At 39.0% G+C, this 24,731-nt stretch overlaps 1 protein-coding gene across 8 annotated transcripts in view; it reads left to right on the top strand.

Moving 5' to 3' along the window:
* The window catches only part of WDFY3 (WD repeat and FYVE domain containing 3), a 247,309-nt gene extending 237,430 nt beyond the window's left edge, over positions 1-9,879 (top strand). For all 8 annotated transcript variants that reach the window (XM_074323992.2, XM_019731299.3, XM_019731298.3 and 5 more), the window contains 4 exons: positions 1,986-2,309; positions 2,901-3,012; positions 3,341-3,538; positions 6,552-9,879. In XM_074323992.2, the coding sequence (XP_074180093.1) occupies positions 1,986-2,309; positions 2,901-3,012; positions 3,341-3,538; positions 6,552-6,675 (758 nt within the window). In that variant the 3' untranslated portion in view covers positions 6,676-9,879. The remainder of the gene's footprint in view (positions 1-1,985; positions 2,310-2,900; positions 3,013-3,340; positions 3,539-6,551) is intronic.
* The last annotated feature ends 14,852 nt before the right edge of the window (positions 9,880-24,731 follow it).

Here is a 24,731-nt window from a genome sequence, read left to right as displayed (position 1 = left end):
AAAGCAAGATCTGGAGGGCGCCGTTTTGGACAAGTCAGGTGGCCCGCACCTCAATCCCATGTCTGTTCCGTCCATCACTTGTCAGGCTCAGTATGGGTGACAGGGTGACATGAGTTTGTAAAGTAGTCACAGAGGCAGACCGAATCCTCACCCTGGGTCTGCTCCCAAAGGGCGTTCATTCACAATGAAGCCTAGTGATCCCTGTTATTATCTGGTACTTGTGGAGCACGTTGCATTTTTCTAGAGAACTATAGAGATAGATGATTTCTATACAGAATGATTGTCTGGAAATGATTGGCCATAAAACCAGGCTGAGATATGCTTTGGGTTGCTAATCCCCAGAGAAGTTACCCCCCCTTCGATTCAGAATCATTTTTGCAAGAGTCTTCCCGTAAAGGGTTTTAAATTTGACCTTTAGATTGTTTCTCTGTGGTTAATTTTTGTACACTGGGAATTCAGTGTGAGTTGGACGATGTGAGGGAGTTACTAAGGGAAAAGGGTTATTATCAGAAGGCACAAATCACCTCTCTTGGTAGGCTGAATGCAGTTTTTACTTTCTTTGCCAGAAAACAGAAATGAGCCATTGAACAGGGTATTTTAATGCTTGTGTTACTTTAATGCATGTAAATTTCTACATAGTCAACTGCAGCTCCACTAAAAAGGTCATCTGGGTGTTTGGGGACGTAAAAATTCAGTTGTGTGTCAGACATTGGATTAAGTCCAATGAGAAGTGGGTCACTTTCCCTTCCTTTAACAGAGCTTTTAAGTGAATAACAGTGGAAGATGAGATGAATAAATGAGGTAGAAGGAAGGGTCAAATTCGGGGTGGGGAGACATTTGTAGGTCTTCTCCCTCCTTTTGTATTCATACTGTTGGGCAGAAATGGCAAAGAGGGGAGAGCCACCTCCCGGAAGGATTGACCTTGAACAGTGGAGAAGATGGGACTTGAGGGCACTTGCCTGGGTGAAAGGGCTTCCCTGGAAATCAAAGCTGTTTCCAAGACTGCTTGTTTGAAGACCTTAAAGCTCACGATCATAAGCCATTGGGGTGAAAAAAAAATCCACTCAAATTAGCCAACTAGACCGCTGGTGTTGCAAGTAGAAGGGAGGCAAATGAAGTATTTGTCTTACTAAGAAATATGCGTGTGTAGTGGGCTGGTGCTTGCATGCTCATTCTTGTTCTCTGTCCTTTTTTCCAATTATATATTTTTATTTCTAATAAAGAATTTTCTCTCCAGTAGACTTTATTGCAAGAGAGTAGGGAGTTGAGGTAAGGAAATGCAAAGTAACAATGGAAAGGGGAAAAAAACCCAAATCCTAAATTAAAGCTTTTATCAGTAATTCATTCATCTGTGTTATCATTTATATTGACTACTATAGGAGAAGCCCTGTGTTCGGGGCCTTTCTTCTCGGGCTGACCACTGTCATATAGAAAGACTGTCCAACAGTAATAGTTTAGGGTGAGAATTACAAATACACCAGAGGCATACCATTTTGTTAAAGGAGTCCACGAGAGACAGTTAATTCTGTTGCAGGAACCACACAAGGTTTTAGAGGAAGAAATGTTTAAGCTATACCTTGAAAGATAGCTAACATCGCAACACAGAAAGTGAGACGATGGCTCTAGGTAGGACCAACGGCGCGTGCAGAATTGGCTCTGAGGAGGAGCCGGGCTGCACAGAGAAGCGTCAGCACGTCTAGCTGAACGGTGGTAGGGAGTGTGAGGCAGGTAGGGAGAAGCAGGTTTTGGCTTATTGTGAAAGATGAACTCAGAAATTCTAACCCCCCCCCCCTTTTTTTTTTTTTTTTTTTTTTTTTTGCTATTTTCTAGCTGAAAATTCTGCAATTTTTTTCTTTTTTGTTATGCTTATCTTAAAATACTATGTCTATTGTGTCTTCACTGGTAGGAGAAACATACCAGTGAGACAAAGCTGGGTCTAACTATAATGTACGTCTGTTTTCTGTTTCTCCCAATGCATGACTCAGGGCAGGAAGCCCAGGATGAGGACAGCAGCGACTCGGAAGTGGATGAGCAGAGCATCCACCAAGATCCCAAGGACACACCCAGCCAGCCCAGCAGCACCAGCCACAGGCCCCGAGCCGCCTCCTGCCGAGCAACGGCCACCTGGTGTACTGACAGCGGCTCCGATGACTCCAGGCGCTGGTCCGACCAGCTCAGTCTAGATGAGAAAGATGGCTTCATCTTTGTGAACTATTCAGAGGGCCAGACCAGAGCCCATCTGCAGGGTCCTCTTAACCATCCCCACCCCAACCCAATTGAAGTGAGGAATTACAGCAGATTGAAGCCTGGTAACTTGAAGTCTAGTGTCTATTTCTAGCTCTTTGTGGGTCATACGAGGCTTGGTGGATGAGGCAGTGGCCTTCTGCTTTCCCTGCGCCCCATCCCTGGGACCTGGGCCACCCACAGAGAAGGCCTCTGAAATTTCTTCTTGTGTAAGGTGGACTTAGAGTCTGTCCCACAATGGCGTTTGCAATATGATGGGCATTTTTAAAAGAAAAAGACCTTAAACTAAAAACTTTATTCATTCACAAATCATGAAAACTTGAAAATAGGCAACTTATTGATTACAGGTAAATAAACTGTATTCACAGGTAACTTTGCCTTTGATAGAGATAGAGGCAAGGTCCTCAAGTGGAGAAATAATGTCTCCTTGCATGGAAGATTTTCCCTTCTCTATATTTCTCTTTGCAAATGAGATGTTCTCTGACCTAGCCCATGGTCAATGTTAAACTAGATTGCTTTATCTGCCACCGAGGCAGCAGCTGCTGTAACTGTATATTTGCAGTGCCCTGACTTTTGAGAGCGTCACATAGGGTCCATCTACCACACATTGGCTTTCCTCACGTGAGTATGTCATGTCTTGCGCTTTTCCCCGCCAGGGTACCGGTGGGAACGGCAGCTGGTGTTCAGGAGTAAGCTCACTATGCACACAGCCTTCGATCGGAAGGACAATGCACACCCAGCCGAGATCACCGCCCTGGGCGTCTCCAAGTGAGTGTCAGACCTTTTCCAGCTCCTCTCCCCACCTGAATCATCTGCTTAGCCTGGGCCCACACTCTCCCGGCCTGTCCTTATTTGCATTTCCCTATGTGGCTCAAACAAATCAGTCAGAGGCAGATACAGCGAAGTTTGATCCAAAGTGAGTTGAAATAGAAGTGTGAACTCAGGTTCAGTTCTATTTTTGTCTCTTCATACACACGACCCTCACCCCGACACGCACCCACAGAAAACTGAGAGCCTCACAAGTGACAGGAAGAGGCTCCAGCATGGGGCTGTGCTGAGGCCTTCCCTGAGGAGGCTCTGTGTCGCGTCTCTGCAGGGATCACAGCAGGATCCTCGTTGGGGACAGTCGAGGCCGAGTTTTCAGCTGGTCTGTGAGTGACCAGCCAGGCCGTTCTGCTGCTGACCACTGGGTGAAGGATGAAGGAGGTGACAGCTGCTCGGGCTGCTCAGTGCGGTTTTCTCTCACAGAAAGACGGCACCACTGCAGGAATTGCGGTCAACTCTTCTGCCAAAAGTAAGATGAGATACAAACTTCTTCAGTTCCTGTGGGTTAAACTCTGAAAAACGTTAATTATGCCCAACACATAGGTTCTGATTTGCTCGGGGGTCGCCACTACAGTGTGCTGTTGTCAGCCTAAACCAGTCTTCACTGTCTCTTTGTTGCTCTTTGTTACAATTGTGAAATATTCCTGTCATATTGAAAAGTACAGAAATAATCATCACAAACATCTGGTCACCCATGACTGAGACTGGGAAGGTGCTAATATTTCATCATATTTGCATATAAAACTCAGATTCATTTTAAGTCCTCTTTTCACCCTCACCAGTCAGACCCTCTTCTTCTCCATGTTTTTATACTTTGAGTGCACATGTTGTCTCCAGAACAATCCTATATTAATTATTGTTTGTTATCAGTTTCACATAAATATAGCATACTGTCTCGACGTTCTATAACTTGCTTTCTTTACTGAAATCTAGTCACATAAATAGCTATTATTCTAATATTTTCATTTTAATTGCTGTCACATTTTTTTGTATCAATATCAGAATTGATCTACTTTCCTTTTGATGGACTCTTTCGGGATTGTTCTTATTTTATCAATACTATAAACAGTGCAGCAGTGCACACCCTTATAAATGCTCTCTTAATACGAACGGGAGTTTCTCTAGAGAGGATATCTCTGAATGGAGTTGACACTTCATAGGTGTTCTCTGGAGATTAACTAGATATTGCCAAATTACTCTTCAAAACAGGAGGACTGGTTTATATTACATCCAGCAAGATATGCAAGTTCTCCCAGTTCTTATTAACACTTGGTATTGCCAAACTTTTCCACTTTTGCCAGTGTAATAGTCAAACTTTGTTGTTTTAATTTGCAATGCTTGTGAGGTTCAACATCTTTTCTTACGCTGATTGTCTAGCTGAGTTTCCCCTTGGGTACCTTGGCCCATTTTCCTTTTAGGTTTCTTGTTTTTTTCCCTACTTGAGGAGTTCTTTATATATTCTGGGCTGTAATCTTTTGTCTTTTACACATCTTGCAGATATCTTCTACCAATCTGTAGCTTCAGTTTTAACTTTATATATGTTAATTTTCTCATATAAGTTTTTAATTTTGATGTAGACACATTTAGTACTTTTTATGATTTTTGCTTTTTTGTGTCTTAAGAAATCTTCCCCTGTCCTGAGACCGTAAAGATAGCCTTGTTTATTTTCTTTTAACATTTTCGAAGTTTTGTTTCTCATGTTTAGGTCTTTGGATCCAAATCTAATTTAAAATTTATATGAGGTTATGACATGGGATGGAAATCGTCTTTATTCCCCCTGTATGAAAAGTCAGTTGTCTCATCACTATTAATTTGAATGCCATCTCTTTTGTACGGTTGGGTCCCCTATATGCAGTTGTAGTCCTTTTCATGGCAGACAACAGAAAAGGTCCATGGGCAGTATACTCTCTGATGCTTATATTGCCTTACTATAGAGGTGCTTTCACAGAAAACATAAGTTATATAGTTATTTTTGAGCCAGTTATTGAGGCTTTTGTGGACATTGGGTTATTGGAAAGGGCACTGTCTTTCGGTTACACAGACCAAATGCTCCCTGGGCTATGGGCCATTGTGTCGTCTCAGGCAAGTTACCTCTCTGAGCTTCAGTTTCGTCATCTGTGACGTGTGAACGGTTGTACTTCTCATAGAGGTGTTGAGACAATTAAATGAAATCACATGTGTGAGTTTTGTAAAGTGCCAAGTGCAGAGTCTGGTAATACCAATGTTCAATAAAAGGTGTTATTATAAATTTTAAATTTTTTCAGATTCATGTCTTAAACCTTCTCTCCTGGGAAGTCTGATGAGCGAGGTAACCAGAATATTGCTGCCAGCCATTCCTAATGGGAGTTTCCTGTGAGGCTGGCAGAGGATTCTGTCTTGTGGTTCTGAGCTTTGAGAAGCCCATTCTATAAAACCTAGTAATCTAATCATTTCTGATAGTCAGCAGCCCCCTGTGTACACTGGCATTCATCTGTTCTTTGTAGTGGTTAATTTGCAAAATACTGTTTCAATCTATGTAATTCTTTAAATTATTTATTGCTGTCTAATGTTGGATGGAGACTTTATTTAAAAAAGTGAACAAACAGTGATTGCTTAGGACAGAGCTGGCACAGAGGACAGAGCTGCCCAGGAGGCCGTAGCCCTGCCCTTGATCTTCTGTCCTTCAGGTGCTGAGAAAGCTGCTTGGCACTCGTGACGTTCTCCTGAAAGTCCAGTAATGGTCCTTTAAATCCCTTACGCTGGTAGCGCATTTATTCTTTAGACACTTTTACTGGTAGATTAATGGAAGAAATATAATTCTCTATTGCAGTCTTGTGGAAAGCCAAGCTTCAAGTGATTAAGTGCCACATCCAAGGTCACATCCTGCTTTATTCCAGGAATAGAAGTACTTTTTAAAGAATTTGAACATCTTTTAAGTATAGTCTACTTCAAGGAATTCTATCACTATAAACAGAAAATGGGTATACTTGGACCAGACAGAAAAGCCAAACTACCCATTTAAGAAATGACTAAAGCGCGGACTAAACAAAGCATTTAAAAGCCCAGAGGAACTTGATAGTGACTAAAGTGTCTTTTAAAATGGGTAGTAAGTCTCCTGCCAAGAGAAAAAAGTCAAGCTCCAAGTAAAGATATTGGCATAATTCCTGAGTTCTTAGGGCATGAGAAGCGGTCCTGCATGGGAAGAGTGGCTGCACAGCTGTCCAGACCCCTCGGCTCAATCCTGTAGGCGAGTCTTAATGTGTTTTTTTTTAATTCTCTTCAGAAAATTAATAGCTTACCTTGGTTTAATATTACTTTTCTTCGTAGACTGAAACAAGTAATATGGCATTCCTTTTGTTCCTTGGTCAACCACATGACATAAACCAGTAGGGTCTTTGGCATTATAAAGCAAATTTTCACTTTGATTTTTAAATGAGTGTTTCTCAGCCCAGTGATCAAACATGGGGAGGATGTATAATGACTTGATTTTGACTTGCCTTTAGGTGCAGTCGGTTTCAATCAGAAATCAAACGCTTGAAAATCTCATCCCCGGTGCGTGTTTGTCAGAACTGTTATTACAACTTACAGCACGAGAGGGGTTCAGAAGATGGGCCTCGAAATTGTTGAAGATTCAACAAACTGATTGGAGATCATGGTCTGTAGACCCCCTTCCTGGTTCCCTGTTACAGTTCGCAGCTCAGAAGGCATCGGAACAGTCTCCGTTTACACAGCTCTTCATACTACGTGTTTGGAGTATTGAATTCAAAGGGATCACTGAATAAACGGGTGTAGAGTACAGTAAAGGGGCAGACGATATTCAGTTGAACAGCACAAGAAGAAAATGAGGTGGCTCCTAGGAGCAACATTTCCAATATCCGATTCTCCCTGTTAACAATAGCTGTCTCCAAGAGAAAATCCTCACTTATTAACTGTCTTTTTTTGTGTCTCATTTTTGTAAAGCTACTTATCCTTATTTGGAAAAACCAACAACAAACAAAGGCTTTTAGAAAATGGTTGTAAATCTGACTTCTTTGCAAGTAACTGTGTATATTGTAAATAGGTATAAAGGCCTTTTTTCTAAATAAGGACTTAACTGCCTGTAACATGAGACTTCAAACTAAACCACTAACTCAATGAACTACTTATGGTTTGTCTGACATCTCTCACCAATTAATTATAAATATGTTTTTTTGAATCCTCAAAGACATTATCTGTGGTCTCTTTTTTCCTCTCTTTCAAACCCAGCCTTGTGTGCCCAATGTTTTTTTTCTTTTAAGTTGCCCACAGAATCTCCGCTTAAACTAGGCTAGTAACCAAAATAATGTGAACCTTCTTTAGGAAACAGTGTGGGAGAAAAAGAGTCTGGCCGTAAGATACCCTGGAAATACTTGGGTATCTTGCACCTGGCTTCGCAACCACCTCAGTGTTGTTCTAATGTCATAAGACCCCTTGTAAACTTCTCTTTGGACTGCCATTTGGTCATAGCATACCTTCTTAGCATTGCAGAGCGGTGGTCAGGAGATAGATGCAATGCAGGAAATGGCCCTGCCTCAACTAATGGAAATATAATTGCATGTAACCCAAATTAGCTTCTCTTGCATAGAACATAGTAAGTATGTGTCTTTGGTGACACTCAAAGTTCTACTATAGCTTATTTTCAAAAAAGGGTAAAAGAAGAAAACAGTGTACAGAATTAACATATAAACCTTGTTGTAAAACTGGATTGTGTCAGAACTGCTTATAATTAACCGTTACCATTTAATGCCATCTACCTGAAAACAGTGAGATTTATACTGTATCAATGTCTATTTTTTTGTTTTTGCTATGAATATAATTACAGTATTTTAATATTTAGTTATTTAATTTGTTCTACTAGTTGGTAACAGAACACACAAATCCAGGGAGACTAAAGCTGGTAGGGGCTAAGAGATTAGTTTACAGAAAAATGGCTTTGGTGGTGGGATTTTTTTAAATGTGTGTAATGTACATATATATGTATATATATATAAAACAAATGAAACAATTAATCTAGATTTTAACATTTTCAGATATTTAGTGATAATATTATGAACAATTCTAAAAGCCCTGTAATTTGAAAAATGTAGAATCATTTATGGCCCAAGAAAGGAAGGACAGGCCTTCACACCCTCATGGAGGTATCGTACAAAGGACAGTGGCTTTGGCTTTCCCAAGACTTTTCATCTTTAGGCCCTGGTGACAGGCACACTTATGCACTAAAATGCACATATATGCACATGCGTTCAAAAATAGGCATTGGTACAATAGTAATCTTGTACCTAATGGGCTGAAACCAGCTTAAGAACAAATTTGTTCTTCCTGATAACTAGGTCTCCAAGAGAAAATATAAAGGCTGCTTTAGTGCCTTATGCTTACTAAATTTCAACCTTTATTTACCTAGGTTTGAGCCTACAGTCTATGATTACATATCAAAATTGATTAAAAAACTTCCATTTCTAAAAGTTCAAATATACTTGTTAATAAAAGGATTATTGGCATTAATACTTTAACTTGAAGAGAAGTCGTGTTCTGTTTTCCTTTCTGTGTCTTCCTCCACCCCACGCTCCCCTTCCCCACCCCACCCCCGTCTTACTTCAATTCTAATAAATAATGCTGGATGTTCAACAGCTGCAGGAATTGTGCTATCACACAACTGTGGGCTTTGCCCCTGTCCAGCCCTATAGATGAGTTGTAGCGTGTTATTCTACACTTTTTAAAAGAAGTGTCCTCCTTGTGTCCACCACCCATGTTTACCCCAAACCCAATGGCAGAGGTGTTCTTTAAAGACTTGAATATATGAATGTGTGTATGTAGTTACTTAAAGGTTATTCCTCTATGTAATATGAAGTTATATGGGATGAACACTTTTCAACTTTCCAACACAACTTCCATAACCAGAAGATGGAAACCAAAACCCTCATGATAGTATTTCCTCTGGCAGCTGGTGCTGTGGGCAACTTTTGTTCAGTGGGTTTTTTTTTCCTTTTTGCTCCTAATGCAGAAATCACAAATCACTCACACATGCAAGTACACTCACATACATAAACGAATTGTTTTTCTGGATGTCTTTCTGTGTTCTGTGTAAATTTGTTTACCAGCATATATTCTCAGCATGTACATCCACCTTTATGTGGTCTGGATTCTTTCTCTAGAGTACCTCACAGGGCTCCTGCCTGATCTGTGTAGTTCATTTGTCCATCCACCCATCCATCCATCATTCATCCTTTATTCTAGCATTTGTGTGTAGTGTGCAATTGTAATGTCATGCTTTTGAAGAGGAGAATAGCTGCCCATAGCGGCCATCCGTCTGGATAATAGCAGAACACTCTAGATAAGTTATTTTGCACTTTCTTATGTATAAAATTGGTAGAAACTTATTTTTGCTTTGTATCATTTAAATACATTTTGTTTTGGTAAATGAACTGTGTATAAAATATTTATGCCGTTAAAACTGTTTTTAGAAAGTATTTTTAATTTCAGCAAGTTTGGTTACTTGTTGCATGACTATTAACACGGCTGACTTTTTGTGTCAGTGCAATGTATATTTTTTTGTCCTGTTATTAACTTGTAAGCCCTAGAAATGGCCAATTATTTGTACAGCAACAGAAGTAAATTGAAGATACTGGCTAAGACTGGATTGATTGTGGACTTTTGTACTATATTGCAGAATCCAATATCTGTTCTTTGGTGGTTATGTAAAAGGCCTGAAGACTTACTATCTAGTGTGCAATCTGTGATAACTGAATGTTCATTGTATATCTGTCTGATGCAAAAAGGTAGAGTAACACAATTACAATACATGGTTAAATGCAATAGTCCAGGTACTTTTTTTTTTTAAATTTCAAATAAATACCTACTATTGACCACCCCCAAAAAAGTTTTTAAGCCAGTTCTTCAGGGAAGGAAAAAACAAAACTGAGGACTTTTATAATTCCCTAAACTTTGTGTAGTTCTTTCTTTAATAGTTGTGAATATATCTTTCAGGAGCACCTACGTAGGATCTCTGCTTGCAGAGATGTTGGCTATTAAGGTCTGGTTCAAGTTCTAGTTTGATCCGTCTCTCAAAACCAGCCTTTCTGCATTCTGAGCCTCTCAGTTGTGCTGGATTTCTGGGGCTGATGAGTGTGTATGGACAACCACAGGGAGAGGCAAGTGACTTCTGGGAGAAACGACCCTCAACCTTGAATGGACCTATGGAAAAAGACCGCAGCACATGGTGTGGGCCCTTTTTTCCTGAGCCCTGTTCTCTATTCATCATTTTGCGAAAAGTAAGCCACAGTAAATTATCTGTCTCCTACCCCTACCATACTCACTTCAGGAATATTCTGGTGTCCTGCCCTTTTCTGCAAGCACAACACCCACTGTCATCAGCTAGTCTTTCCATTTCAGTCTTCAATCTGAGTGTTAGAACTCACAAATCCGTTTTTACTCTTAGTAGCCTATTTGGTTGTAAACTGCCTTCCCAGTAAAGAAAAATGTAGAAAACTCTTTTTAAGTTTATTTAGGCTGCTTTAGTGACTTTACTTTTCCTCTTTCTAAAGACACTAATAAAAATCCCAGTTCATTTTAAGCTTGAACAGCAGAGTCCCTAATTTGAAGATATTGTGCATATTATAAATTCTACCTCAGTGCAACTCCCCTTGAGAGACAGAACATACAGGGAGGCCAAGAACTTCTGAGACAATAGTAGCTGTTTCTTCAAAAATAAAAAGTTAGTGTGGTAAGAGAGAAAACCTAGGGCAGTTTCCATTTCTTCAATGCAGTACTACTCATAGTTCTGATGACCTCAAGAGTTGCAGTCAAGAAGAGGCATTGCAGAAATTCTTTCAAGCTTTAAAGGACAAAGATAGCACTTCCTCAGCTTTTTGGTCTTAGGACCTTTTGATCCTTAAAACTATCAAGGACTCCAACCAACTGCTTTTGTTTATGTGGGTTGTATCTATCAATAGTCATTGTATTAGAAACCAAACAAATTTTAAAAATAGATATATTCGTTTTAAAATAACAAGGATAAAACCATTATATATTAACATCAATTACATATTTCTATGAACAAGAAAAAAACTTTTCCAAACCAAAAAAAAAAGTATTTAGTGAAGAATTGTTCTACAGTTTTCCAAATTTCCTTAATGTCTGGCTTAATTAAACAGGTGAATTCTCATACCTGCTTCTACATTTCAATCTTCTGATACTCCACTTTGGTTGAAGCATATGAGGAAAATCCAGCCTTACACAGGTATGTGGTTGGAAAAAGAGACTATTTTAATAGCCAACTCAGATCATTGTTTCTTAAAGATAATAGCTTTAAGTTCCTTAAAGGTTGCCTACTATGTGGCATCTGAAACTACATCAGTGGGCTTTTCATACTCTTCCCTTACAATCTATTGGTCTGTCTTGCACTTTCAATGGATCTTTTTCTCATGAATAATTTCGTAGCATTGGTAATTCAGAAAATAGTGGTTCACTGATGTAGTACTGACCTACATCACTACTATTATAGTGTATATAGATCTTCCAAGTGTTGACATATTTCATTGTAATATATCAAGAAAATCACACCATATATAACATCAAAATAATGACAGCAGCCTTAGGAAGTTCTGTGTCAAATGGTGGTGGATACAAGTTTTCCAAAATTAGCGATTTTACTTAAGACCTAAAATGGTATCACGAACAGTAAATACTGCTTGCTGTTTTCTTTGAGGTTCACTTTGTTGATTTCAAGACCATTCCTGCCAAAGATTCATAGTTTTGTCCATTGTTCTTTCACGTTGTAAGGGCATGCCATGAGAAAAGCACTAGTTCAGCCCACAACTCAGACAAGTGCTTTCCCCGGGACAAACATTGCACAGTATTGCAGGATGCGGGGGGCCTTATGGGTACTTCTCCTTTTGTGTCACAACTTAGGTTTCAAAATTTAATAAAATAATAAGTTTTACTGCTTCTGCAGGAACGTTCTTACGTGAAACATGCACTTTTTTCAATTGCAAGTACATGGTGATAAAAAGCATCATGACTACTACTAGCAGTTTGGTGCCGCTGGCCTGATCCATGCTTAGATCCCAGCAGTTTTATTTGCCATTGCTTTTGTACCTCAATTCAGTACAAATATCAGTGCTGTGAAAACAGGCAGATAACGTTTTCATATTATTAGGAAAATCATCTTCATGTTCATAGACTATGAAAGGGTCTCAGGACCCCCAGGAGGCAGTGAACCAGACTTGGAGAAGCACTGATCCAAGGAGAAGATGCATGAGATGCTACCTAAATTGTAAAGTGGCATGTATGCCATATGATTGGGGGATGCTAGTCCTAATCCTAGGCCCAGAGCTCTCACCCGGGCTCCCACTGAAACCAGCCAAGTGCAAGAGCAGACCCTGCCGCACTGGACTCACCACTGGTAGCCACACCCACTGCAGGAATATGCTCTCCACAGCTCAAAGCCACACCAAGACCAAGAGCGCACCTCCGGAGTGCTGGAGTTTCTAGTAAGGTCTTTTCTTTAGTCACATTCTTCTAGTCAAGACTCTAAATTTTGCTAATGTCAAAAAATTGTTCATGGTAATCTTCTAATAGGTACAGTTCTACTTACTAGAATACACTGGTCAGGAGCTTGGTGGCCAAGAGTTTAAGTTCTGCCACTTACTGTGTGATATCAGGCAACTTCTGTGCATCTGAGTTCCTCATATGTAAATTTATTGAAATATAATGAATATACTATATGTAAATTTCATTTTATAATACCTTCAGAGAATTGTTATAAGGATAAAATCAGGTAATACATACATATAGGACGTGTAGTGCTTACAAGTACGTTCTCAACATATTGTGTTAATTTGGAAATACGAACATAAAAGGAATGTTAACACATTTGATAAAGCCTAAAGAAAGCACTGACAGGGAGTTCATCTTCAGCCAGGAACAGAGCGGGGAGAACGGTAGTGTGGGGAGAGCCCGGAGAAATCACCCTGCCCAAACCCTCATTTAACACGACACAATTCAGAGGGGTTTGGCGTTCCCAAAGCCATGCTGGTTATTAAATATAATCCCCAGTTCTCCACCCTTCAACTTCCTGACTCCAAGCAATGTTCTTTACAAACAGCTTCCGGTTTGCATTTTTCCTTTTTTTTTTTTTTTTTTTGATGACTACAGTGAAAATGTACTTAGGATGTTATTTCTGTATCATCCATGCATAATTATGCTTTATCAAGAAAATAAAGGTTAGAAACTTCAACCTTGGCCTTTAACTATTACTTCCTGCTCAACAAAGACAGAGTCAAATTGCAACTGCATTTCAGACAGGGCAGAGGTATTTAAAGAAAAACAATTCCTTTAGGATCTTGCCTTCAAGCACTATTACAAATTTCAAACAAAAGCTATGCCCTAAAAAAAAATGCTATTTCTTTTCATTAAAGGAGGCCACCACCCCTTTGCAAACTGATTAGAGAGAAATGAACCATGGAGGAAAGGTCAACCTAAAGAGGCTTTGACTGTCCACCTAAGAATCCTCACAGTCTGGCTCTGCAGCTTGATTCTGCCAAGAGGAAGACAGGAAGGTCTAGTAAAGCAGTGTCATCACGTAAGCTTGTGGTTCAGGTTTGGACCCACCTGTGTAGACTTCTAAGTTAGCAATTAATGTGTCCATGCTGATACATATTCTGCTGGGCCTTGAGAGGGATGCAAAAAGGACATAACTACCCTCTTCAAGAACTTTCTAGCCTATAAATGAGAGGCTTGTATTCACGTAATATCTGTAATTGAATTTTCGACAAGTCTGTTTCATTATTCCTTACTGTTTCTAATTCAGTAAGAATGACACTCTCCACAGTATTTCTTAGCTCTGCAATCTTCATATTCTATTATCTCATCTTTGACCCTTCACTGAATTCATATTCTCACTAATTTATATAAAAACCTTCCCAGAAAATGCTCTTCTATTCTAGTTGTTTTTCCCCCACACTGGGTTCTTGGTCTTACGAGTATATTCACCTGCCTTCTTGTCTGCCTGCTTTTGTTTTGTATGGTGTCACAGCATTGATTTTCGTCTTCCTCCTTCTAAAGGTGGATATGCCTGCCCAGACTTTATGTTTGCTGAGATAGAGTATGAATGAGTTCTCCTGGTACCATTCACATAGTTTGAGGGCTAGCGGTTGCACTTCCGCCTTTGCCTGCCTGTCCATTCTCACCTCGGCAGCAACAGTGAGCTTGCCAAGTGCCAGATCATACCAGTCCCTGCTTCAGACCCTACATGGCTCCTCACATCCTGCCCCCTTGTTCACTCTGCTCTGCATACATGCCAGACCCGCCCCCAGAGCAGGGCCCTTGCCCTGACTGTACCTGCTTCCTCTGAAGATCCTAACCCGAGTGGGCTCTCTTCCTCCTTCACCTGCTTCAGCTCTTCTTCTGAGGGACGCTTTCCCTGATCACCCTGCAGTATTTACAATTGCAATTTGCCTGCTTTTTAAATTCCCCACAGTCACTCTCTGTTCTTCCCTATAGCGTCTACCCCGATCTGATATACTCGTACTATGTATTATTTGCTTGTGGTGTCTCCCTAGTAATGTGTAAGCTACATGGAGGCTGCTCTTTGTCTGTTTTGGTCACAACTGTGCCTGGCAGAGTAGCTGCGCAATGAATTTGTTGAGTGAAGGAATTAGAAGTAGCCCTTGACTCACTGACCTTCAACTTTTATTATTTATTATTATTATTATTGTAAGAACATTTGACATGCGATTTACCCTCAACAAATTTTTAAATATATAATACTGTTAACTCGAGGCACAATGTTATACAACAGATCTCTGAACTTGTTCATCTTGCACAACTGAAACCTTGTACCCATTGAATAGCATCTCTATTTCCCCCTACCCCAGCCCCTGGCGGCCACCATTCTCCTCTCTCCTATGAGTTTTACTAACCGAGATACCTCATGTAAATGGAATCATACAATGTTTGTCCTTCTGTGACTGGCTTATTTCACTTAGCATCATGTTACAGATCTCCAACGTTAACACAGTATGCTTTTGTGGAAATCTTCAATCATCTTGTTCATTGAATTTGAGCTTCCACATACCATGTACCTAAATACTTGAGTTTCAAACTTTCAGTAGGGCTTGATCTTAAACATTCAAAGTTCCTTAGCTCTTGAGGGCACCCTGGAGAAAAGCACCCTCTCCCTATTGGGAGAACCACCTGCCTGCCAGCCCACAGTAGAAGCCATAGGGTCTTTGTAGCAATGTCAGACAAGAGAGCCTGCCCTCCTTCTCCTAGTCGAGCCTAACCCGGAGCAGCCTTAAATATTCCAAGGCAGCCCCAACCCCTCTATGCTGCCCACCAGACAATTCATGGATGGGTGGCTGGACCAGTTGTGGGGTCCCCAATTATGGAGCAGCTGGCAGCCCTTCCCAGACCCTCTGCAGTCCTGGAATACCCTCCCCTAAAGGTCCTATCATTACAGAGTCTCTAATCAGGTTTTTAAACAACTTCATTGAAATATAATTAACATGCTATAAAATTTATCAGTTTAAAGTATACAACTCAGTAGTATTTACATAGTTTTACAACTGTCACCACAACCTAAATTGTAGAACATTTTCATTACCGCAAAAGAAACCTCATACCATTAGCAGTCACTTCCCATTTTCCTCCCTGTCTCCAACCCCTGGCAACCACTAATCTACTTTCTGTCTATAGATTTGCCTATTTGGGACATTTTTTGTAATGGCATCATGCAATCAGTGGTCTTTAGTGGCTCTCTTAGTTCACTTAACGTAATATCTTGAGATTCATCCATATTATAATATGTATCAGAACTTCATTCCTTCTTGTTAGCAAGTATTGAGTCCATTGTATGGACAGACCACTTTTTTTTTTTTAATCCATTCACCACTTGATAGTCATTTAGGTTATTTCTACTTTTTACTATTGTGAATAATTCTGCTGTAAACTCCTGTACAGGTTTTTGTGTGGATGGGCATTTTCATTTCTTTTGGGTATATACCTAAGAGTAGAATTGTTGGACCCTGTGGTAACTCTATGTTTAACATTTTGAGGAACTGCCAAACTATTTTCCAAAATAGTTGCACCATTTTACATTCCCTCCAGCAATGTATCCAAGTGTTTTTTTTTTTTCTCAAGGAACAGCACCAACCAACCCACACACCCTCTCTGTGTCACCTACAGACCCTTATTAAAATGTCTCTTTGATTCAGAGACAGGTTACTTTCCAGTATACTTTCAAGAAGGTATCTGGTAGGAAACAGCCTACACTAGCAGCCTTGGAATGAACCAGGGTCTCTGGTCCTGCTTGGGTTTTTCTTGCCCCCTCTCTTCACTCCCTCTCCAGCTCCAGCCCAGGTCAGGGGCCCTTACTGCATAGACCACATTTACAGCACTTTCTACAGTGTATTCCCAGGTAACCTGGAAATTTCTTTTGAGGGCCAGAAGGTACATTTGAAGGCTCTCGTTTAGAACTACCATGAAACACTTTGGCCCTGGTTTTATTTTTATATTTTTAATATTAGTTGTACACATGGTCATACTCCTTAGCTGAGGGTGTCATATATTTGGATTAAGATCTATCCCTTCTCCTCCTCCTATAAAATAGAATTGCCACAGCAGATTTTCCAGCTATGGCTAAAGGAAGAGGTCAGCATAGCCTATCCCCAAAAAAGATCTATGTAGCTGGACAAAATTTATCATTTCAGCACTCTGGAAATCAAAGAAAGATAATGCAGCAATTATCAGAAGCATTGATGCTTGAAAAACTGCCACATAGTGGGAGTCTGTGGAGTTCTTTCCCTGGGCTGTCCCCATTCCCCGGCCAGCTTAGTTGGTCAGGGGAGGACAGAACTGTGAGGACCCCAGCAGTCAAAAGACTCACTCGATTTGAAATAGTGGGTGACATTTGCACCCAGTGAAGGTGTCAGTATCCGTGACAATCTCAGCACAGAGTGAGTGTGGCGAGCTAATGGCCCCATAAGCCTGGAACTGTGTGGTTAGACACGCACATTCCTGGACGAGGCTACACACATGCACAGTGGAGACCTAGAGGAGGTCTGGGCTCCACATACTCCCAACTGACCCTGACGCTGCCTACAGGAGCCTCAACGGACAAAACTGATCAATTTAATATCAAATTTAAAGGTATCGAACTTTAAATGCCACAATTAAGAAAATTAATAGCCAAGGTATGCACCTAAAAACAGAGACAAAAGCTGATAGAACTGCAAAGAGAAACAGACGGATGCACTATCATAACTGGAGACTTCAACATGCCAGTACAAGAAATGGATAGATCTAGCAGGCACAACACCAGTAAGGACATAGTCAAACTCAACACTATCAGTTAACTGGCTATAATTTACACCTATAGACTACTGGACCCAACAGCAGAATACGCATTCTTTTCAAGCTCACATGGAACATTCACCAAGATAGACCATTTTGTAGGCCATAAAATACATCTTAATAAATTTAAATGAATAAAAATTATACGATGTCTGCTCTCAGACCAGAAAATAATTAAAATAGAAATCAATAACAGAAAAGTCTCAAAATACATGCAGATTAAACACCACACTTCTAAATAATACATGAGAAAGAAAAAAAAGAAATGTCAAGAGAAATTTTTAAATATTTTTAGCTGAAAAGAAGTGAAAAAACAACTTATCAAAATTTGTGGGATGCAGTGAAAACAGTGCATGTACTAGAAAAAAGAAAGATCAAAAATGAATGTTTCCGGGTCAGCCTGGTGGCTCAGGCGGTTGGAGCTCCATGCTCCTAACTCTGAAGGCTGCCGGTACAATTCCCACATGGGCCACTGGGCTCTCAACCACAAGGTTGCCAGTTCAATTCCTCGAGTCCCTCAGGGATGGAGGGCAGCACCCCCTGCAAACTAAAGATTGAGCATGGCACCTTGAGCTGAGCTGCCACTGAGCTCCCGGGTGGCTCAGTTGGTTGGAGCGCATCCTCTCAACCACAAGGTTGCCAGTTCGACTCCTGCAAGGGATGGTGGGCTGCGCCCCCTGCAACTAGCAACTAGTAATGGCAACTGGACCTGGAGCTGAACGGCACCCTCCACAACTAAGATTGAAAGGACAACAACTTGACTTGGAAAAAGTCCTGAAAGTACACACTGTTCCCCCAATAAGGTCCTGTTCCCCTTCCCCAATAAAATCTTAAATAAATAAATAAATAAATAAATAAATAAATAAATAAATAAATGTTTCCACCTTGTAAACCCAGAAAAAGAAGAGCAAATTAAAGTAAGCAGGAGAAAACAAATAATAAGAATTAGAACAGAAGTCAGTCAAATTGAAAAAAGAAAGGAAATCAATGCAGAAAATCAATGAAATTGAAAGCTTGTTCTTTGAAAAGACCAGTAGAATCAATAAGCTTCTAGCCGCCTACATTTTAAAAAAGAAGAAAAAGAAAAAAAAAGGGCATCACTACAGATCCTATGGAAGTTAAAAGGATAATAAAAGAACACTAGGAACAACTCTTATGTCCACAAATTTGATAGCCTAGATGAAATGGACCAATTCCTTGAAAGGTAATTTGCCAGATCTCACACAGGAAGAAATAAAGCATCTGAATAGTATTCTATCTATTAAAGAAATAGAATCAATAATAACCTTCCGAAACAGAAAGCACTAGGCTCAGATGGGTTCACTGGTGAGTTCTACCAAAAATTTAAGGAAGAAATTATACCAATTCTCTGCAGTTTCTTTCAGAGGATAAAAGTGGAGGGAATACTTCCTAAGTCATTCTATGAGGCCAGCATTATCCTAATACCAAAACCAAACAAAGACATTACAAGAAAACTACAGATGAATAACTCTCATGAACTTAGATGCAAAAATCCTCAAAAGATATTAGGAAATCAAATCCAACAATATATGAAAAGAATTATACACCACAACCAAATGGAATTTATCCCAAGTATGCAAGGCTGGTTCAACATTTGAAAATCACATTAATAAGCTAAAAAAGAAAAGTCACATGATTATATCAATACATGCACACAAAAAAAGCATTTGACAAAATCCAATACACATCTAAAAGCTTTACCACGAACATCAGCTACAAGGGTGATGTCCCTTATCACCACTTCTTTTCAGTATCATGTGGAAGTTCTTGCAATAAGACAAAAAAAGACAAATAAGGATACAGATTATATATAGCTTGGGAAGAAAGACATAAAACTGTCTTTGTTGGCAGATGACATGATCATAGGTAGAAAATAAAAAGAATTAAAAATAATTGACAAAAAAACTCTGGAACTAATAAGCAATTATAGAAAAGTTGCAGGATATAAATGATAATATACAAAAGTCAATCACTTTCCTATATAGCAGCAATGAACAAGTGGAATTTGACATTAAAAACACAATGCCATTTACATTAGCACCCCCCCCAAAAAAAAAAAAAGAAATGCTTAGGTATAAACTTAACAACCTATGTACAAGATCTCTATGAAGAAAACTAAACAACTCTGATACATGAAAGACTTAATATTGTCAAGATATCAGTTCTATCCATCTTGATCTATAGATTCAATGCAATATCAATCAAAATCCCAGCAAATTATTCTGCAGATATCAACAGGTTAATTTTAAAATTTATATGGAGAAGCAAAAGGCCCAGAATAGCCAACACAATATTATAGAAGGACAGAGTTGAAAGACTGATGTTACCCAACCTCAAGACTTACTATAAAGCTACAATAATTAACACTGTGGCATTGGCAAGAGAATAGACAAATAGATCAGTGGAACATAATACAAAGTCCAGAAAGAGAAGCACATAAATACAGTTAACTGATCTTTGACAAAGGAGCAGAGGCTATACAATGGAGCAATGATAATCTTTTAACAAATTGTAATGGAAAACTGGTATCCACATGCAAAAAAGTGAACCTAGACACAGACCTTACACCTTTCACAAGTGTAACTCAAAAGGACTCATAAACCTGAATATAAAATGTGGAACTATAAAACTAGAATATAACAAAACCTGTATGACCTTGGGTATGTCAAATGACTTACAACATCAAAGTTGTCACAGCACAGTAACTACATACTACGTAGTAACTACATCATAGTTACAACATCAAAGTCACAATCCATGAGAGGAAGAATTGATAAGCTGGACTTCATTAAAATTAAAAACTCTGTCCTGTGAAAAGAAAGATAAGAGAATGAAAAGATAAACCACAGACTTGTAGAAAATATTTGCAAAACACACATTTGATAAGAGACTGTTACCCAAAATATACTAAGAACTCTTAAAACTCAACAGTAAGGAAACAAATATAGCCCAATTAAGAAATGGGTCCAAGACTTTAACAGACACCTTACCAAAGATATACAGATAGCAAATAAGCACATGAAAAGATGTTTCACATCATATGTCACCAAGAAAATGCAAGTTAAAACACTGCATACCTATTAGAATGGTCAAAATCCAGAACACTGACAAAATCAAAAGCTGACAAGGATGTGGAGCAACAGGAACTCTCATTCATTGCTGGTAAGAATGCAAAATGGTATGGCCACTTTGGAAGACAGTTTGACAAGTTTCTTACAAAACTGAACATGAGCTTTCCATACGATCCATCAACCACAATTCTTGGATTTTACCCAAAGGAGTTGAAAAATTGTGTCCACCCAGAAGCCTGCATGCTGATGTTTACAACACCTTTATTCATAATTGCTAAAACTTAGAAGCAAGCAAGATGTCCTTCATTAGGTGAATAGATTAAAAAAAAAAGTGTATCCAGACAATGGACTATCATTCAGTGCTAAGAAGAAATAAGTCATCGAGCCATGAAAGACATGGAGGAACTGTAAATGCATATTACTAAGTGAAAGAAGCTAATCTGAAAAGCTACATAATGTATGATTCCAACTATATGACATTCTGGAAAAGACAGAACTATGGAGACAGTCAAAAGATCAAGGGTTGGGGTGGGGGGAGGAATGAACGGGGAAGCACAGAGGATTTTTAGGGCAGAGAAAATACTCTGCATGATGCCATAATTATGGATACTTGTTATTATACATTTGTCCAAATCTAAAGCATAAAAGACACCAAAAATAAACCATAATGTAAACTATGGACTTTGGGTGATTATGATGTGTCAAGGTAGGTTCATCAGTTGTAACAAATGTACCACTCAGCTTGGGCATGGGGAAGGCTGTGCGTGTGGCAGGATGACAGGGAAGTAGCAGAGCAGAGCATATATGGTACGTCTCTGTGTGTTCCCCTTCGTTTTGCTATGAACGTTAAACTGCTCTTTAAAAAAGTCGTCTTAAAAATGGGAGGAAAAAAGCCACAACCTGGGAGAAAATATTTGCATGTCCTACACAGCATGTCCTCGAATAAAGTCATTTCTTTCATTGTCATTTTGTTACAACATTGATGAAATGCCAGAAACTAAACTCTCATTTGTATCAATTAGCGTATGGCAAAATTGGTTTCATTATACATCATTTCACCGCAGTTCCAAGAACCTATTGACTATGTTAAGTAAGGACTTACTGTATCTGATAAGGGATTTGTTTCCAGGATATATAATGATCTCTTACAACTCATTAAGAAGAAAAAGCATCCCCTGTAATAATGAGCAAAGATATTAATAGACATTTCATTAAGGAAGATAATACAAATGGCAAATAAGCACATGAAAAGATGCTCAACATCATTAGCCATTAGGGAAATGCAAACTAAAACCAGCTTGAGATACCTCTAAACATGAGCTAGAATGGCTGTCATTAAAAAGATGCAATGCCAGGTTTTGGAGAGGATGTAGAGAAACTGGAACCCTTGCACATTACAGGCATGAATGGAAGATTGTACAGCCACTTTGGATAGTCTGGTCATTTCTTTAAAAGTTAAATATAAACTTATAACATAATCTAGCAATTCCACCTCTGAAACTTTATCTGCGAAAAATAAAGACATACCTATACAAAAAGACATGTATACAAATATTCATAACAACATTTTTCATAAGAACCAAGATTTGGAACTAACCCAAATGTCAATCAACTGGTAAATGAGTCAGCAAAATATGGTGTTGATGAAAAGGAATGAAGTACTGATACATGCAAAACTATTATGCCAGATGCAAAACACTACATATTGTATGATTCCGTTTATATGAGATGTTCAGAAAACACATTTATAGACAGAAAGCAGATTGGTACTTTCTTAAGGGTTGGAGTGGGATTAACTGCAAATGGGCACCAGGGAATTTTTTGGAGTGATGAAAATGTTCTCAAACTGAATGTGGTGATGGTTGAACAATATAATGATATGTAAACTCTCAATATAGCTGTTGAAAACAAATAGAACTTTTGATAGTTCAAATATGTCTGTCTTTTTGTATTTAAGTATAGTTGGTATACAGGGTTATATTTGTTTCAGGAGTACAACATAGTGATTTTTAAAGATTTTTATTAAAAATATAGCTAACATACAATATTATATTAGTTTCAGGGGTACACCATAGTTATTCAACATGTATATACCTAAGAAGTGATCACCATGGTAAGTCCAGCAACCATCTGACATCGTACTATGCTATCACATTATTATTGCCTATATTCCCCATGCTGTACATTACATCCCATGACATTTGTTTTCTACCTGGAAATTTGGACCTTCACCTTCACCTTCTCCCCCCTTTTTATTCCTCTTCACCTTCTCCCCCCTTTTTAAATTTTTCAGTTACAGTTGACATTCAATATTATATTAATTTCAGGTGTACAGCATAGTGGTTAGACATTTATATAATTTAAGTGATCCCCCTGACTAGTCTAGTACCCGCCTGGCACTATGCATAGTTATTACCATACCATTAACTATATTCCCTGTGCTTTACTTTACATCCCCAGATTATTTTGTAACTACCAATTTGTACTTAACCCCTTCACCTTTTTCACCCTGCCCCCCACTGCCTACCATCTATCATCCCAACAAATCTAGTACCTATCTGACACCATACATAGTTATTACAATATTATTGACAATATTCCTTATGCTGTACCCTATGTCCCCGTAACTACTTTGTAACAACCAATTTGGACTTCTTAATCCCTTACCCTTTTTTTCCCACACCTCCAACCCCCTCCCATCTGGCAACCATTAAAATGTTCTGTGTATCTATGAGTTTGTTTCTGTTTAGTTTGTTAATTTTGTTCTTAGATTCCATGTATAAGCAAAGTCACATTGTATATGTCTTTCTCTGTCTGGTATACTCCACTCAGCACAACACCCTCCGGGTTTATTCGTCCTGCAGCAGACGGCAAGAACCTATTCCCTTCCATGGCCAAGCAATAGTCCATTGTATATATGCACCATGTCTTTTTGTCCATTCATCCATTGATGAACACCCAGACTGCCTCCACATCTTGGCTATTGTAAAAAGTACTGCAATAAACACATGGATGCACATGTCAACTTGAAGTAGCGTTTTGGGTTTCTTCACATAAATACCGTGTGTGGGATTACTGAGTCCTTCACAGTCTCTTCTTATAGCCTTTGTTTTAAAGTCTATTTTGTCTGGTATAAGTATTATTACCCCAGGTTTTTTTCTTTGTTTGTTTCCATTTTCATGAAATATTTTTTTGCATCACTTTACATTCTGTGTGTGTTTTTAACTCAGAAGTGAATCTCTTGTAGGCAGCATATGTAAGGGTTTTGTTTTCTTATCCATTTAGCCACCCTATGTATTTTGATTGGAGCATTTAACCTATTTACATTGAAAGTAATTGATGATAGATATGTAGCTATTGCCATTTTATTATTCATAATTTTTATTTATTTTTCCATCTTAAAGAAGTCCCTCTAATATTCCTTGTAATACTGGTTTGGTGGGATGAAGTCCTTTTGCTTTTTCTTGTCTGGGAAGCTCTTTATCTGACCTTCGATTTTAAATGATAGCCTTGTTGGGTAAAGTAGTCTTCATTGTAGGTTCTTGCTTTTCATCATGTTTAATATTTTGTGCCAATCCCTTCTGGCCTGCAAAGTTTCTATTGAGAAATCAGCTGACAATCTTATGGAATCCCTTGTAAGTTACTAGTTACCTTTCTCTTGTTGCTTTTAGTATTCTCTCTTTGTCTTTAACCTTTGCCGTTTTAATTATAATGTGTCTAGATGTGGGCCTGTTTGGGTTCATCTTGTTTGGACTCTACGCTTTCTGGACTTGTATGTCTATTTCCTTCGCCAGGTTAGGAAAGTTTTCAGTCATTATTTCTTCAGATAGGTTCTCAATCTCTTGCTTTCTCTCTTCTTGTACCCCTATGATGCGAATGTTGTTATGCTTTATGTTGTCCCAGAGGTCTCTTAAACTCTCCTCATTTCTTTGGATTCTTTTTTTCTTTTTGCTGTTCCAATTGGGTGTTTTCTGCTACATTATTTTCCAAATCATTGATTGGATCCTTTGGTTCATCTAGTCTGCTGGTGATTCCTTCTAGTGCATTCTTCTAGTCCATTCCTTCTAGTGCATTTCAGTTACTGTATTCTTCACTTCTGACTCATTCTTTTTTATGGTTTCTATGTCCTTTTTTTTATGCTTGATATCTCTTTGTTGAAGTTCTCACTAAGTTCCTTGAGCATCCTATAACCGGTTTCTGGTAGGTTGATTTCATCCATTTCCT

The sequence above is a fragment of the Rhinolophus sinicus genome, chromosome 1 (genome assembly GCF_057876585.1).
Source record: "Rhinolophus sinicus isolate RSI-liver-muscle chromosome 1, RSI-T2T, whole genome shotgun sequence".
NCBI lineage: Eukaryota > Metazoa > Chordata > Mammalia > Chiroptera > Rhinolophidae > Rhinolophus > Rhinolophus sinicus.
This window is presented reverse-complemented; position numbering and strand designations above follow the sequence as displayed.